This window comes from Symphalangus syndactylus, chromosome 23 (assembly GCF_028878055.3).
Source record: "Symphalangus syndactylus isolate Jambi chromosome 23, NHGRI_mSymSyn1-v2.1_pri, whole genome shotgun sequence".
In the NCBI taxonomy this organism is placed as follows: domain Eukaryota; kingdom Metazoa; phylum Chordata; class Mammalia; order Primates; family Hylobatidae; genus Symphalangus; species Symphalangus syndactylus.
This window is the reverse complement of record NC_072445.2, coordinates 16,418,597-16,434,902: the sequence shown is the minus strand read 5'-3', so window position 1 is coordinate 16,434,902 and position 16,306 is coordinate 16,418,597. Positions and strand designations below refer to the sequence as shown.

The following is a 16,306-nucleotide window of genomic DNA, read 5'->3' as shown; positions in this document are numbered from 1 at the left end:
ACTCCGTCTAAAAAAACAAACAAACAAACAAACAAAATTAGTACACGTTATAATTATGAATTCTGGCTCATTAAGAGACACCTGGCTGGGTGCAGTGGCTCATGCCTATAATCCCAGCACTTTGAGAGGCTGAGGCAGGTGGATCACTTGAGGCTAGGAGTTCGAGACCAGCCTGGCCAACATAGTGAAACCCCGTCTCTACTATAAATACAAAAACTTAGCTGGGCACGCATGTAGTCCCAGCTACTCGGGAGGCTGACGTTGCATTGACCCAAGATCACGCCACTGCACTCCAGCCTGGGGGATAGTGAGACTCTGTCTTTAAAAAAAAAAAAAAAGGAGACACTTAATATTCAGGAAGCAAACAAGACAAGAGTGGAAAAAATATTTGTAGTATATATACCCAACAAAGAATATGTATGCAGAATCTATGAAAAACTGACAAATCAGTAAGAAAAAGGCAGACAACTCAATAGATAATCAAAGGACAACTTTAACAGGGATTCACAAAAGAGTATATCCAAATGACAATAAACATATAAAAAGGAATTCAGCTTCATCATCACCAGAAGAATGCAAATTAAAACCATAATGAGAAACCACTATGTCCCACTAGAATAGATAAAATCTCAAAAGACTGGTAAAACCAAGTGTTGGTGAGGATGTGGAGCAACTATCACTTTCATACGTTATTAACAGCAGCATGAATTGGTTCAACCATTATGGAAAAGAGTTTGGTAGAATCTATTTAATCTGGATACATATATATCCAGATAGACCAGATAGATATAAGATGGACATAAAAAAATCAGTAGTTTTCCTAAATACTACCATAGCCTGTTTAAAAATATAAAAAGTTTACTACAGCATCAAAAATATAAAACATATAAGCTTAATTTAAAAATGTTAAGACTAGCTGGGTGTGGTGGCATGCATCTGTGGTCCCAGCTACTTGGGAGGCTGAGACAGGAGGATTGCCTAAGCCCAGGTGGTCAAGGCTGCAGTGAGCTGTGATCGTGCCACCTCACTCCAGCCTGAGCGACAAAGCAAGAACTTTTTTTTTTTTTTGGATACGGAATCTCGCTCTGTCGCCCAGGCTGGAGTGCAATGGCTTGATCTCAGCTCACTGCAACCTCCGCCTCTCGGGTTCAAGTGATTCTTCTGTCTCAGCCTCAGGCGTGCACCACCACACCTGGCTAATTTTTCTATTTTTAGTAGAGATGGGGTTTCACCATGTTGGCCAGGCTGGTCTCAGACTCCTAACCTCAGGTGATCCACCTGCCTCGGATAGGATTACAGAGGTGAGCCACTGTGCCCAGCCGAGATTGAGAACTAAAAAAAAAAAAATATATATATATATATATATATATATATATATATATATACATGTGTTTATATATATTTTTTGAGTTTTATCTCTTATTTATTTCCTTAGAATGTAAGTTATTGAACTAAGCTAACTGAATTATTGTATCACTTTTTTTAAAAATGTTATTATACTTTAGGTTTTAGGGTACATGTGCACAATGTGCAGGTTTGTTACATATGTATCCATGTGCCATGTTGTTTTGCTGCACCCATTAACTCGTCATTTAGCATTAGGTATATCTCCTAATGCTGTCCCTCCCCCCTCCCCCCACTCCACAACAGGCCCCGGAGTGTGATGTTCCCCTTCCTGTGTCCATGAGTTCTCATTGTTCAGTTCCCACCTATGAGTGAGAACATGCGGTGTTTGGTTTTTTGTCCTTGCGATAGTTTACTGAGAATGATGATTTCCAGTTTCATCCATGTCCCTACAAAGGACATGAACTCATCATTTTTTATGGCTGCATAGTATTCCATGGTGTATATGTGCCACATTTTCTTAATCCAGTCTATCGTTGTTGGACATTCGGGTTGGTTCCAAGTCTTTGCTATTGTGAATAGTGCCGCAATAAACATACGTGTGCATGTGTCTTTATAGCAGCATGATTTATAGTCCTTTGGATATATACCCAGTAATGGGATGGCTGGGTCAAATGGTATTTCTAGTTCTAGATCCCTGAGGAATCGCCACACTGACTTCCACAATGGTATAACGAGAGAACTATGAAGTTTTTACTAAGAACATAAAATAATATTTGAATAAACAAGGACAAATTATATTCCTAGTTGGGATATTCAGTATTGCAAAAATGTTAGTGCTTCCTAAATTAATCTACAAATACAAGGTCTTTTCAGTCAAAATTCTAATGTGGTTTTTGGTAACTGACAATCTGATTTTACTTCATCTTTTTGAAAAAGGCCTAAGAATAAGCGAAAACATTTTGGAAAATAACAATGAAAGGAGATTTAAGCTATCAAATGAAATGGGATTTAAGATGTCAAAATGAGGCCGGGCGCGGTGGCTCACGCTTGTAATCCCAGCACTTTGGGAGGCTGAGGCGGGCGGATCACGACGTCAGGAGATCGAGACCATGGTGAAACCCCGCCTCTACTAAAAATACAAAAAATTAGCCGGGCGTGGTGGCGGGCGCCTGTAGTCCCAGCTACTCGGAGAGGCTGAGGCAGGAGAATGGCGTGAACCCAGGAGGCGGAGCTTGCATGAGCCGAGATCGCGCCACTGCACTCCAGCCTGGGTGGCAGAGCGAGACTCCATCTCAAAAAAAAAAAAAAAAAAAGTCAAAATGGAATATTAAGCTATAAATAATTATTACAACTGTGGTACTGGCATGGAAATGGATCAATGGAGGAGGGAAGCACAGATACGAACACACATAGGATCATCTCAGAGGCTTCTGGAACTCAACCCTGACTAAACTAAAAGCATCACTTTCTCTCTTTACAAATGCTAATCACTCAGCAAGTGGCACAACATCTACTCAGCTGCAAGCCAGATGCTTGCGAATCATCCTTATACTTCTCCTTCAAACCTGACATCCAGTTCGTCAGCAAGTCCAACAACCCTCAGACCCACTTGGCCAGTTCTGTAGATTTCACGACCTAAAAATATCCCTCATGATTCATATCCACTTTCAGCATCCCAGTTCAAGTTACCATCAATTTTTCCCTGGGTCATTGCATTAGCATCTGATTAGGTTTCCCACACTCACTTTTACCCCCGTCCAATTTGTTCTCCAAATTACAGACAGCATGATCTTTTAAAATCACAAATGTAATTATGTAAATACCACTTAAAACTCTTTAATGCCTTCTCATGTTTTTAAGACAAAATGCAAAATCCTTAATTTGGCCTATCATACTAGCTCATTAATGGGTAAACAGACTCCAGTCAGCTTCCACGGTATTAAAATATATCCTTTAACATAAAAGTAATATGGGGAAAAATTCAGTTATATTTAATATGCCTTATTAATAAAGTAACTATAAAATGCTCTTAAACCTATACAATTTCACTCCAGGTTCAAGGATCTTCAAGTGTCCTGGTTTTCCTCTATTTGCCAAGAGGTAATGCTCCGCCCTACTCCTCCAGGTTTTCTCAATTGCTCATCCCTTTGCATGGACCTTCCCTCATGCCCTTGCATAATGGCACCTTTCTTAGAGAAGCCCTGAAGTGTGGGAAAAGGTCAGGTCTCTTGTTATTCTCTCTCAAACCAACGGAATTTTCATTGTGATTCTGATTAACTATTTATGAGGGTCTTTCCCACTATGGTAAGTTTGATGAGGGAAGGGTCACATTTGTTATTGTTTACTGTTACATTCTCAAAGTCTAGAACTGTGCCCAATAAATAGGTGCTTCTTAAATTTGCTGAACAAATTAAATATGAATTTTAATTATGTATATAGCGCTAAAACATAATGATGCCTTTATGGGCAACTCGTGAAGCTCAGTAAAAGACCACCCAATCATCATGATTCAATTACCTAACCTACACCTCCCCTTTTGGGAGGGAGTTGGGAGAAGGACTTCTCAAATTGTGAGATGGGGTACCATATGCTGTCTAATTCTAATGTCAAGGATAATTTGTGAAATCAATCGGCTTAATGTGAACTAATCAGTTCAAAATCTCAGGGAAGTACTAAGAAAAATTGTAGATTGTTTCTCTCTCCTTTACTCTGAAGAGAAAGTATAAATTAAGTTTAAATGACTTCGCCTCCACCAGATGACTTTGATATTCAAGGTTATATTCTAGTAAAAGAATAGTGAAGGTGTTTGAAGTCTAATTACCCATTAATAAAATACTATTCTTTTTAGGAATATACAGACTTTAGTTCTCTATTATTTTAAGGCTTCTGTTAATGGAAAACAAGAAAGTTCTTCTAGTCTTTCAGTACTTACAAGTGAAGGAACCGTGAATATCTGAACCGAGAGGTCTGCGACTGAAAACTCTCTGTCGTGGTCATCTGTCACATAATCACTCTGCAAACGCTCATAGTTCTATTAAGAAGGCAAAAAAAAGGCAAGGAGTGCCGGCTATCAGTTACAAACAAAAGGCAAGCACTACTCACCAGAGTAGGTGCAGTGAAGAACTGGACAGATAGAGCAGTCACCGACACTGCTCGCTCGTGATCATCCTCCATAAAATCTCTCTGCAACTGCTGGTAATTCTAAACAACAAGGGGGAGATTCACCTCTAATCCACAATGACCAAATGTTTAAGGATTATAATGAAAAGTCAGTGCTGGAGGAAGTCAATAAGATAACACTGCTATGAGAACAATAACTGGAATGATTTCTACCAATAGAATCCTGTATAGATATTGATTCACTATGGAAACTGTGGAATCCTGTATAAATATTGATTCTTTCTTCTGGAGCACAATGGCAGTTTACCAGCCCAAATAGGCAGTAACAGCTACTAAGCTCCCAAGATGTCATTGTACGCTGGTGGAGCTAAACCACAGCAGCATTACACTGTTTCTGATGAAATCAGACTTTCATTACTTCTGCATCATATCAGAATCATCTGATGACTCTTCCAAAGCATACATGCTTGGGCCCCCATTCTTGGTGAATCTGTTTCAGTAGATTTGAGAATGGAACACAACACATGTATTTTGAAAGAGCTCTCCAAGTGATTCTCATATACTTCCGAATTCAGGTGAATGCAAAAAAAAGTAAGTGGTTAGCTTATGCACATGCTGCTAAAAGGGAGAACTTAACTATATTAATAACCTAGAGTTCTGAAGAGACCTTCTTTCTTAAAAAAAAAAAAAAAGCAAAATACATGTTTTCCTTAGCACGAAATAGTTGCAATCTAATTATTTATAAAATCAAAGTTTTCTAAATATAATTTTCTAACAAAATATACAGGCTATTTAATTTGGATCATGCCCCTCCCCCCCAAAAAAATCTATTTTTTTAAAGACTAAGACTGCAACGCTAATTTTAAAATGCACAAATATATTAATTAAATCATATTCATATATATGTCATTTAAACTGAGATTAGTTTCCTTATATGAATTTTAATAGAAAAAATACCATAGTTCACAATGGCATAGGTTTAAACTCTTCATTTATTATTTCATAAACATTGTATAATAGATACTCATGTTATCACAGGAGATGATGAACAAGAAGTCTCACTGCTATAATTTTATTCTATTGGTAAAGAATGAAAAGATTATTTATGAAGTTTCTTACAATTTAATATCAACACATTGACATATTACTATTAGATGTTAATTTTTTGAAGCCTAGATATAATTATGGGCATAGTTACTCTATATATAACCTATTTTCAAAATCAAAAAGCCACTTACTTTTGCAAATCGAACAGCAAACAGTTTCTTGTATTTCAAATCCATAAGCAGACTGCTCATGAACAACTGATGATATACACTCCTAGCACCTTGTAGAAAAAGATCATGGTACCAGATAAGGACATGCCAAACAATTACATTTGTCAAGTTTTATGTGATCCACAGTGGGTTTTGTTTTCGTTTTTTTTTTTACTTTTGAGACAGTGTCTTGCTGTGTTGCCCAGGCTGGTCTTAACTCCTGGGCTTATGCGATCCTCCTGCCTTGGCCTCCCACAGTGCTGACATTACAAGTGTGAACCACCATGCCCAGCCAACACAGCATTTTTTTTTTTTTTAAAGAGATAGGGTCTTGCTTTGTTGCCCAGGCCGAACTCAAAATCCTAGCTCAAGTGATCCTCTTGCCTCAGCCTCCTGTGTAGCTGGGACTACAGGCACACACCACTGAGACTGGCTTGTATTTTAAGTCTCAAAAACAAAGAAAGCCATACATGGTGGTATGCACATGTAGTCCCAGCTACTAGGGAGGCTGAGAAGGGAGGATTGCTTGAGCCCAAGAGTTGGAGGCTGCAGTGATCAATGATCATGCCACTGCACTCCAGCCTGGGCAACAGAGTGAGATCCTGTCCCTTCAAAAAAGGAGCAAAATACATGTTTTCCTCAGCACAAAATATTTGCAATTTGTTTATAAAACCAAGTTTTCTAAACAAAATTCTGTAACAAAATATAAAGTCCATTTAAGTTGGATCATGGACCCCTCCCCCACCAAATCTATATTTTTCAAAGACTAAGACTGCAATGCTAACTTTAAAAAAGCACAAATATATGTATTAAATATCTTCCCAAATGATAAAAACCTTTCACATCCCAATTACTTATATAGGTTCCTCTACACCTTAAAAGTAGTTAAGAGATTCACCTTTCCATAATTTGGAATCACTAAGCATCAGTCTGTCCACTAGAGAAGAGTTTTCACCATCTGGCCCTTCTTGTAAACCAACTTGACATAAAATCCGGCGAAGGCCATCTTTAAATAGAAGGAAAGGTAGTAATGAGACAGCAACTTCAAATATTAAAATAAAGTTACATTTTAGTAGATGTTCAAATGGATCTGTAGAGTTTTAAACGTTTTCTTAAAGGTGAAATTTATTCAGAAAAGGCAAACATATTAACTGTTTTATTAATATTTTAACAAAAAGGAAATAAATTTCAAATCTCACATCAACACCATTACTCCTGAAAGTCAAAATATATGCCTATCATAAAGGCAATAACCTCTTGTGCTTTAATGAATTTAATTAAAGAGAAAAACATCCAAAAAACCACTCAATATTGTTCTTTAAGCACTTATGCTAATTAAACCAGATTACAGTGAAAGTGTTATACATTCCATAACTGAAATATAAAATGTGCTACCATTTAAAAGGAGGAATGCATGACTTCTGCACTATAATATACACCAGTGCATTTTATTAATGTTACATAAAAAATTCTTCATTCATTAAACAAAAACTTATTGTGGACTTGGCACGTGAAAGACCCTGGAAAACATATTACTACAACCTTTTAAATGTAAACTTCAGAAATGTTCTTCAAATATTAATATAAGCATTAAAATAACCAAAGCTTTAACACTTATTTGTTCCATACAGATATGTACATATATACACACATACATATATACATATACACACATATACATACATATATACACACATATACACATATATACACACATATATGTACATACATACATATATATGTACGTGTGTGTGTGTATATATATACACATATATATATATATATATATTTTTTTTTTTTGAGACAGAGTCTCCTCTGTTGCCCAGGCTGCAGTGCAGTGATGTGATCTTGGCTCACTGCAACCTCTGCCTCCTGGGTTCACGCAATTCCTGTGCCTCAGCCTCCCAAGTACCTGGGATTACAGGCATGTGCCACCACGCCTGGCTAATTTTTGTATTTTTAGTAGACGGGGTTTCACACCATGTTGGCCAGGCTGGTCTTGAACTCTTGGGCTCAAGTGATCCGCTTGCCTTAGCCTCTCAAAGTGCTGGGATTACCGGCATGAGCCACTGTGCCTGGCCCCATACTTTATAATTTAAATCACTGTTTTCATCTTTTTCAAGCATGCAAAATAAAAAAAAAATGGAATAACTTTTAATTATAAAAGCTGTCAAACAGAAATCCTTTAAAAGGCTAAAGACCTATGTAAGTATTAAATAGGAATATATAAATTATTAATGACAAATATCTCAAAGAAAATTTTCAGCAGGACATTACTTCCATTATTCTCTTAATTAATACTGTAGCACAACACTTGGCATGCAGGTATCCAATGGAAAACACCAAATAAAGAATACAGGGCTAAGAAAAATAACTGGAAAGATATTTGTTTATTTTCTTTTAAAAAAAATTTTAGATAGAGATGGGGTCTCCCTATGTTACCCAGGCTGGTCTATGAACTCCTGGGCTTGAGGGATCCTCCCACCTCAGCCTCCCAGAGTGTTATGACTAGAGGAGTGGGCCACCGTGTCAGCCTGGAAAGATAACTTTTAAATTATCTTTTAAAGTAAACGTGTTCTCTTAATCTTCCACACCTTCGTATTTTCAACTCTCAGTTCTGTGTAGTAATGCTCTTTTCTAAAAGCCCTTTAATACAAATGTATTCAAATTTTTCTTTACAGTAAACATCTGAATGTCACTTATCTACAGTGTTGCCTGAAGAACAGCATAACAGCTTATATCTATCCCTGTTTTACCCTTTAGTGTTACACACCAGGCTTGTATTTTTGGCTGCAGATATGAGGATTCTTACTTCTTACCATTACATAAAGAAAAATGACCGAATTTCTACACTCTGGAATTTTTTTTTTTTTTTGAAACAGAGTTTCACTCTTTTGCCCAGGCTGGAGTGAAGTGGCGTGATGTTGGCTCACTGCAACCTCTGCTTCCCGGGTTCAAGTGATTCTCCTGCCTCAGCCTCCTGAGTAGCTGGGATTATAGGCGCATGCCACCAGCCCAGCTAATTTTTGTATTTTTAGTAGAGACGAGGTTTTGCCATGTTGGTCAGGCTGGTCTTGAACTCCTGACCTCAGGTTATCCACCCACCTTGGCCTCTCAAAGTGCTAGGATTACAGGCATGAGCCATGGCACCTGGCTCACCTTTTTAAAATTTTTTTTAAAAACACAAATTGGTAACTTCCAATTTGCAAATTTTCAGAGTTGCAAATTATTGGTAACCGAAAGTTGTACGAGTCAAAACACATAAATCAACATTAGTGTTTTATCGTTTAAACAGCTAATCACTTAGGTTTTTATTTACAGAAGCATTTTTCCAGCTTACTCAGTAGAAGAGTTCTGCAAAATGCTCCACTAAAAAAAGTTTTAAAAAAATCGTTTGTGAAATGTACATTGCATTGCATTAGCATATTAACATCTTTTACAATTGTTTAAACCAATGTTTCCTGAATTTATTTGAATAGAGAATCCTTTGTGTGCCTATAAAAAATATCCAGTATGACAAAATTTGTTAATAGGTTTTCTTCTATGCATAAAGATATTTTGAAATGGTATTTTAAAATGTAAAATTAAAGCAGGAAATTATTCCAGTTGGTATTTTTTCCAAAACAGTTTTGCAACAGCATATTGAGCTCATTTTTAATAGACAATTGGCATGAACTTTTATGAACCTACCTGAATATCCAATAATACTTCCCAGCCAAGACAAAAGTTTCAAACCAAAATTCTGATGTGCGACGATAGACGAATGCATAACTTGAACTTTGAGTGGCTTTGTCTGTCTACTGGTATTTCTCTTAAAAAGAAATGGCAAGATTTAAAAATTAACTTAAAAAGCTATTCTATTGGCAGAACAAAGTTATTATTTGTACTTAATATAACCACACCATCATGATCATAGGAGAATTTTTCATGGATGTAAGAAAAACACCATTCTCCTTGCCTTACTTGATTCAGATCCTAATTTTCTAGAGGAAATCTTAGGATTCATACAAAAAAACACGAAGGTTCAGCTAGTTTATGAGTAATCTGAATCTTTTTTTTTTTTTTTTTTTTTTGAGGTGGAGTCTCGCTCTGTCACCCAGGCTGGAGTGCAGTGGAGCAATCTCGGCTCACCGCAACCTCTGCCTCTTGGGTCCAAGTGATTCTCCTGCCCTCAGCCTCCCAAGTAGCTGGGACTACAGACGCGCGCCAGGACGCCTGGCTAACTGTTGTATTTTTAGTAGAGACAGGGTTTCACTATGTTAGCCAGGCTGGTCTTGAACTCCTGACCTCAAGTGATCCACCTGCCTCGGTCTCCCAAAGTGCTGGGATTACAGGTGTGAGCCACTGCACCTGGCCAGTAATCTGAATCTTTAGTCCTATATTTGAAAATCTGCTGTACCAATAATAAATGATTTAAATGTTTTAGCTTGCTTTGTCTTTCATTTCTCAATATAATTATGTACTTATTTAAATAATTTATTGCATAGATGTGATCTTGTTATCAACTTTTTTTTTTTTTTTTGAGATGGAGTCTCGCTCTGTCACCAGGCTGGAGTACAGTAGCACAATCTCTGCTCACTGTAACCTCCGCCTCCCAGTTTCAAGCGATTCTCCTGCCTCAGCTTCCCGAGTAGCTGGGACTACAGGCGTGCACCACCACGTTGGCTAATTTTTGTATTTTTAGTAGAAACAGGGTTTCACCATGTTGGCCAGGATGGTCTCAATCTCTTGACCTCGTGATCTCCCCACCTCAGCCTCCCAAAGTGCTGGGATTACAGGCGTGAGCCACTGTGCCCAGCCCATGTTATCAACTTTTAAAAAAAGAAAAATCATGGCTGGGCATGGTAGCTCACACCTGTAATCCCAGCACTTTGGAAGGCTGAGGCAGGTGGATCACCTGAGGTCAGGAGTTCAAGACCAGCCTCACCAACATGGTGAAACCCCCATCTCTACTAAAAATACAAAAATTAGCCAAGCGTGGTGGAGCATGCCTGTAATCCCAGCTACTTGGGAGGCTGAGGCAGGAGAATTGCTTCAGCCTGGGAGGCGAAGGTTGCAGTGAGCCGAGATCGCACCATTGCACTCCAACCTGGGCAACAAGAGCAAAACTCTGTCTCAAAAAAAAAAAAAAAAAAAAAAAAGGTAAAATACATGTAAAACTTTCATCTTAGCCATTTTTACGTGTACAGTTCAGTATTGTTAAGTACATTCATACTGTTGTGAAACTAGTCCCCAGAACTCTTTATCTTGCAAAAGTGAAACTCTACATAATACCTAATAAAGAGCAAGTCCCTGCTACTTTCTTCCCCTAGCACCTAGCAACCACCATTCTGTCTCTTTCTGTTTCTATGGATATGACAATGCTAGGTAGGTCATGTAAGTAGAATCATATGGTATTTATCTATTTGTTACCAGCTTATTTCACTTAGCATAATGTTCTCAAGATCCATTCATGTTGTAGCATGTATCAGAACTTCCTTCCTTTTTAAGACTGAGTAATGTACCATTGCATGTATATACCACATTTTGTTTCTCCATTCCTTCATTAGCAGACACTTGGGTTGCTGCTACCTTTTGGCTATTGTGAATTATGGTGCTTGAACAGGGGTGTAAAATATCTCTTTGAAGTCTGTTTTCAATTATTTTGCATATATACCCAGAAGCAAAATTGCTGGATCACATGGTAATTCCATTTTTAATGTTTTGAGGAATTGCTGGACTGTTTTCCACAGTGGCTATACCATTTTACTTTCCTACCAGTAGTGCACAAAGGTTTTAATTTCTCCATATCCTTGCCAACACTTTTTTTCCCTTAGAGACGGAGTCTTGCTATGTTGCCCAGGATGGAGTGCAGAGGCTATTCACAGGTACCATGATCACATACTACAGCCTTGAACTCCTGGGCTCAAGCAATCCTCCCACCTCAGCCTCCAGAGTAGCTGAGACCATAGGTGCATGCCTATCCATTTTAATTAATTAATTTATTTGACAGAAGCCATCCTAATAGGTGTGAGGTGGTATCTTAGCTGCTTGTACATCTGTTCTGGAGAAAGTCTATCAACATCTTTTTTTTTCCTTTTCTTTTCTTTTTTGTAACAGGGTTTCACTCTGTTGCCCAGGCTGGAATGCAATGGCATAACAGCTCACTGCAGCCTCGACCTCCCAGGCTCAAGCAATTCTCTTACCTTGGCTTCCCAAATAGCTGGGACTACAGGCGTGTGCCACCACGCCTAGCTAATTTTTGTTATTATTATTTTTTGTAGAAATGGGATTTTGCCACGTTGCTTAGGCTGCTCTCAAACCCTTGGGTTTAAGAAATTTGCCTGCCTTGGCCTCCCAAAATGCTGGGATTACAGGAGTGAGCCGACGTGCTTGGCCAACACTTTTTAAAGAATGTGTTTACCCCTTTTCATTTTTTTTTGGATCCTCCTTTTACTCTCTGCTCCATCCCTTCTCTATAACATACATTAACATAGTAAGTTTTTGTATATGTTCTCCATTTACACATATTTACACACACATTTCTAAAGATTTGTTAGTTTGACTTATGAAAATCAAATACTACACATGCTTTTGTGCAACTTAGCTTTCATTGATTTTTTTCTGTTAATGACTGCATAATATACTGTGGTGTGGACTTATTAAAACATCCTTCGGAGAAGGGCATTCATCTTCTCTGTTTCCAGTCCTCTGTGACTACAAAAAAAAGCAGTACTGTACTGAACACACTGTATACACACTTACTGGTACTTGTATTTCTGAGATAAATTCCTAGGTGAGGTAAAGCTTTAACATGTTACTAGATTGTTTTCCCTAAATGCTGTAGCAATTTATTGTTAAGCATGTATTCCTAGTCTTTGCATCTCTGCAAGATATTTTATCACTCTAACTTCATGTATATTGACCAGCTAGATTTTCTGTTATGATCTGTCTTTTCATATCCCTTGTCCATTTTCTATTTTGTTGTTTGTTCCCTACTTGATAATCTGTAAGTACAGTTTCTGATACGTTATTAAATTGAATATGTTGAGACATTAAGGACGAATTTCTTAAACAAGACATAAAACATACAAATTATAAAGAAAAATACATCTTTTGCTACATTAAAATTTAGTTTTTGCTCAATGAAAGGCACTGCAACAAACTTAAATGAGTAAGAAAAAGACAATCCAACAGAAAAAATAAGAATATGAATAGGAAATTTGCCAAAAAGAAAACTTAAATGACCAATAGAATAAATATAAGATACTTAAAAATCAAGGAACTACCATTTCACACACATCAGATTGGCAAGTTTTTTTTTTTTTTTTCTTAATACAAGATCTTGTTCTGTCACCCAGGCTAGAGTGTACTCGTGTAATCAAAGCTCACTATACCCTTGGACTCCTGGGCTCAGGCAATCCTTCTACCTCAGCCTCCTGAGTAGCTAGGACTACATGTGTGCACCATCATGCCTGGCTAATTAAAAAAAATTTTTTTTTGTAGAGTTGGGGTCTTGCTCTGTTGCCCAGGCTGGTCCCAAACTCTTGGCCTCAAGTGATCCTCTTGCCTCTGCTTTCCAAAGCGCTAGGATTACAGGATTACAGGTGTGAGCCACAGTGTCTGGCCCAGATTGGCAAAATTTAAAAATTTGACAATATATAGTTTTAACAAAGATGTGGAGAAATAGGCCCTCATATACTGCTGGTGGGAAAGTATATTGGTACCACAGTTTTGGAGATGAACTAGGCAAAATCTAGTAAAGCTGAGAATGTCCATACCCTACAAACTCAGAAATTCTATTTCTTGGTATATACCATAGGGAAACTTTTGCATCTATGTAAAAAGGAGACAAAATAATGCCCATAGCTGGAGTATTTGTCACAGCAAAAAACTGAAAACATCCTAATTGTCTATCAACAGGAGAATAAATAAATTGTGGTCTAATCATCACGAAATATTATAAAATGTTTAAAAAATGAATGAACGACAGCAACGCTTATCAACACAGATAAACCTAAAAACAACACTGAAATGAAAAGGCAAGCTGCAGTGTAATACATTCAATATGTACCTTGTTATATAATGTTTAAAGACCCCCAAATCAATCTATATAATGTTGATGGATATTTAATATATGAAATATAAAGGAACACACAAGAATGAAAAAAGTAAATTAAGCAAAGTAATTATTGCTAGGGAAGGAGAAAGGATAATGGGGGAAACCCCTTCTCTACTAAAAATACAAAAAAAAAAACCAAAAAACAATTAGCCGGGAGAGGTGGCACATGCCTGTAGTCCCAGCTACTCAGGAGGTTGAGGCACAAGAATTGCTTGAACCCAGGAGGCGGAGGTTGCAGTGAGTGGAGATTGTGCCACTAAACTCCAGCCTAGGTGGCAGAGTAAGACTCTGTCTCAACAACAACAACAAAATGATAATAATACAGGGGCCTCCATACTATTTTATATATTTAAAAGAAATTTGAGGCCAGGTGTGGTGGCTCACACCTGTAATCTCAACACTTTGGGAGTCTGAGGTGGGTGGATCACTTGAGCCCAGGAGTTTGAGACCAGCCTGGATAACACGGTGAAACCCCATCTCTACTAGAAATACAAAAATTAGCTGGACGTGGCTGTGCGCACCTGTAATCCCAGTTACTTGGAAGGCTGAGGCAGAATCACTTGAACCCAGGAGGTGGAGGAAGTTGCAGTGAGCCGAGATCGCACCACTGCACTGCAGCCTGGGCAACAGAGACTACTCGGAAAAAAAAAAAGAAAAAAAAACAAAATTTTTTTTAAAAAGAATATTTACATAAAATTCAGTTACATGGAGTGGTGAAAAATAAATTCTAATTTCTAAAAATAAATCCAAATGTGGAGAATAGTTTGCTTTTAGAAAGATGATACACTACTTGCTATGACGATATGGAATATATTTTGCCATAAGGTACCCAGAAACAACTTTGCTTGCATTATAATCATGGTGCTTAAGGCCATTTTAATTTCTAAAAAGTAACATAAAATTCTACTAATTAAAAACAAAACAAAAAGCAAAAAACATTCTAAGACTGCTTTGATGGAGAAATGGGAATATATCTTACCTAAGTACTCATTTTCTATATCAATCCTACACAGCTTTAAAAAACTAGATAAAACAATAATGCAATATTTAAGAAACATTATCTTTAAACATAATTTTCGGTTTTCATTCGAGAAAGCAGAAAGACATGTTCATAAATGCTGAAATATGAAGCTAGTTTTAAACTAATAAAAAATAATATAGGCATGTTTTTAAATTACTTACTACAATTACTGATTTTGCTTGCTCACAATACTGAAAATCTCCATATCGAACAGACCTACGCCCCTGTAAAGACATTTAAGATTAAGCTGTAAAAGTATTGTATTCAATATTAATAACTTTTAAACCAGTAAACAAACATGTTTAAGCATATAACAATTCTGATCAATTTTCAATATTTACAACATTCATCCTACTCATTGATAAATAAGTTAAAATTTTCCTTCAAAGCTATGCTAACTTTTCCAAGCCATTAATAAATATTTCCTTGAACAAAACATTTATTCTTCTAGGCATCTATAATTTCCATTTTAATAACTATATGTCCTCTCAAACTTTCTATTGGCAATAGCTTATAGTTATACCCAATATACATTTGGGCCAATATTCAAATGAAATTTTTTTTTTTTTTTTGAGATGGAGTCTTGCTCTGTCACCCAGGCTGGAGTGCAATGGCGCAATCTCGGCTCACTGCAACCTCTGCCTCCCAGGTTCAAGCGATTCTCCTGCCTCAGCCTCCTGAGTAGCTGGGATTACCGGCTCATGCCACTACACCTGGCTAATGTTTGTATTTTTAGTAAAGACGGGGTTTCACCATGTTAGTCAGGCTGGTCTCGAACTCCTGACCTTGTGATCTGCCTGCCTTGGCCTCCCAAAGTGCTAGGATTACAGGCATGACAAATGAAATTTTAAGAAAAGCCTAGATATATATATCTTTAACTCAATTCTCCAGTTACCTATAGTAACTTATCTATAGTAAAAATTCAATTTATTATCAACATGGTAAAATTACTTACATCTCGATCTACTGTAGTTGCAAAACCAATAGCTTCTTTTTGTGTACAGTTAACAGCTTTCTGAAGAGTATAAATAACTTGTTCATAGGTGTGAACCTCATCATTAAACAGCATGCAATAGTAGGTGTCACTCTTCTCTCTGTGGGATAAAATATTAATGATATATTAATTATCTATTTGCTTATTATCTTGCTCCAGGCTGACTTATTAAGAGACTACTTTGTCTTATGCAATGTGCTAGGTACTGGACACATATCTGTAAAGAATTCATCTGTGGTCCTGTGCTCTGTGATACTACAGTCTGGTGGGGAAAATATATATTGCATATATGACTCTGTGTAAACAGGTTTTTATCAAGAAAAGAAGGTAGAGCAGGGTATAACAGGCCTGGGAGCTCAGAGAACTCTTGGAGAAGTAATCTGAGACCCGAAGTCAGAACTGGCTATCAGTAGCTCTCAACTGGGGGCAGTTCCCCTCCACCTCTCATAGTTGACCATTTGGTAACA

General features: G+C 37.3%; 1 protein-coding gene across 6 annotated transcripts in view; it reads right to left on the bottom strand.

Moving 5' to 3' along the window:
- UBR2 (ubiquitin protein ligase E3 component n-recognin 2) overlaps positions 1–16,306 on the bottom strand; it is a 135,032-nt gene that overhangs the window by 75,964 nt on the left and 42,762 nt on the right. For 4 of the 6 annotated variants that reach the window (XM_055264103.2, XM_055264105.2, XM_063633038.1 and 1 more), the window contains 6 exons: positions 15,801–15,939; positions 15,007–15,069; positions 9,414–9,534; positions 6,622–6,729; positions 5,706–5,794; positions 4,280–4,378 (listed from right to left, as the gene is read on the bottom strand). In XM_055264103.2, the coding sequence (XP_055120078.2) occupies positions 4,280–4,378; positions 5,706–5,794; positions 6,622–6,729; positions 9,414–9,534; positions 15,007–15,069; positions 15,801–15,939 (619 nt within the window). Of the gene's footprint in view, positions 1–1,278; positions 1,333–4,279; positions 4,379–4,449; positions 4,549–5,705; positions 5,795–6,621; positions 6,730–9,413; positions 9,535–15,006; positions 15,070–15,800; positions 15,940–16,306 lie in introns of those variants that run through there. The other 2 variants (XM_063633040.1, XM_055264104.2) reach the window with 2 other exon arrangements.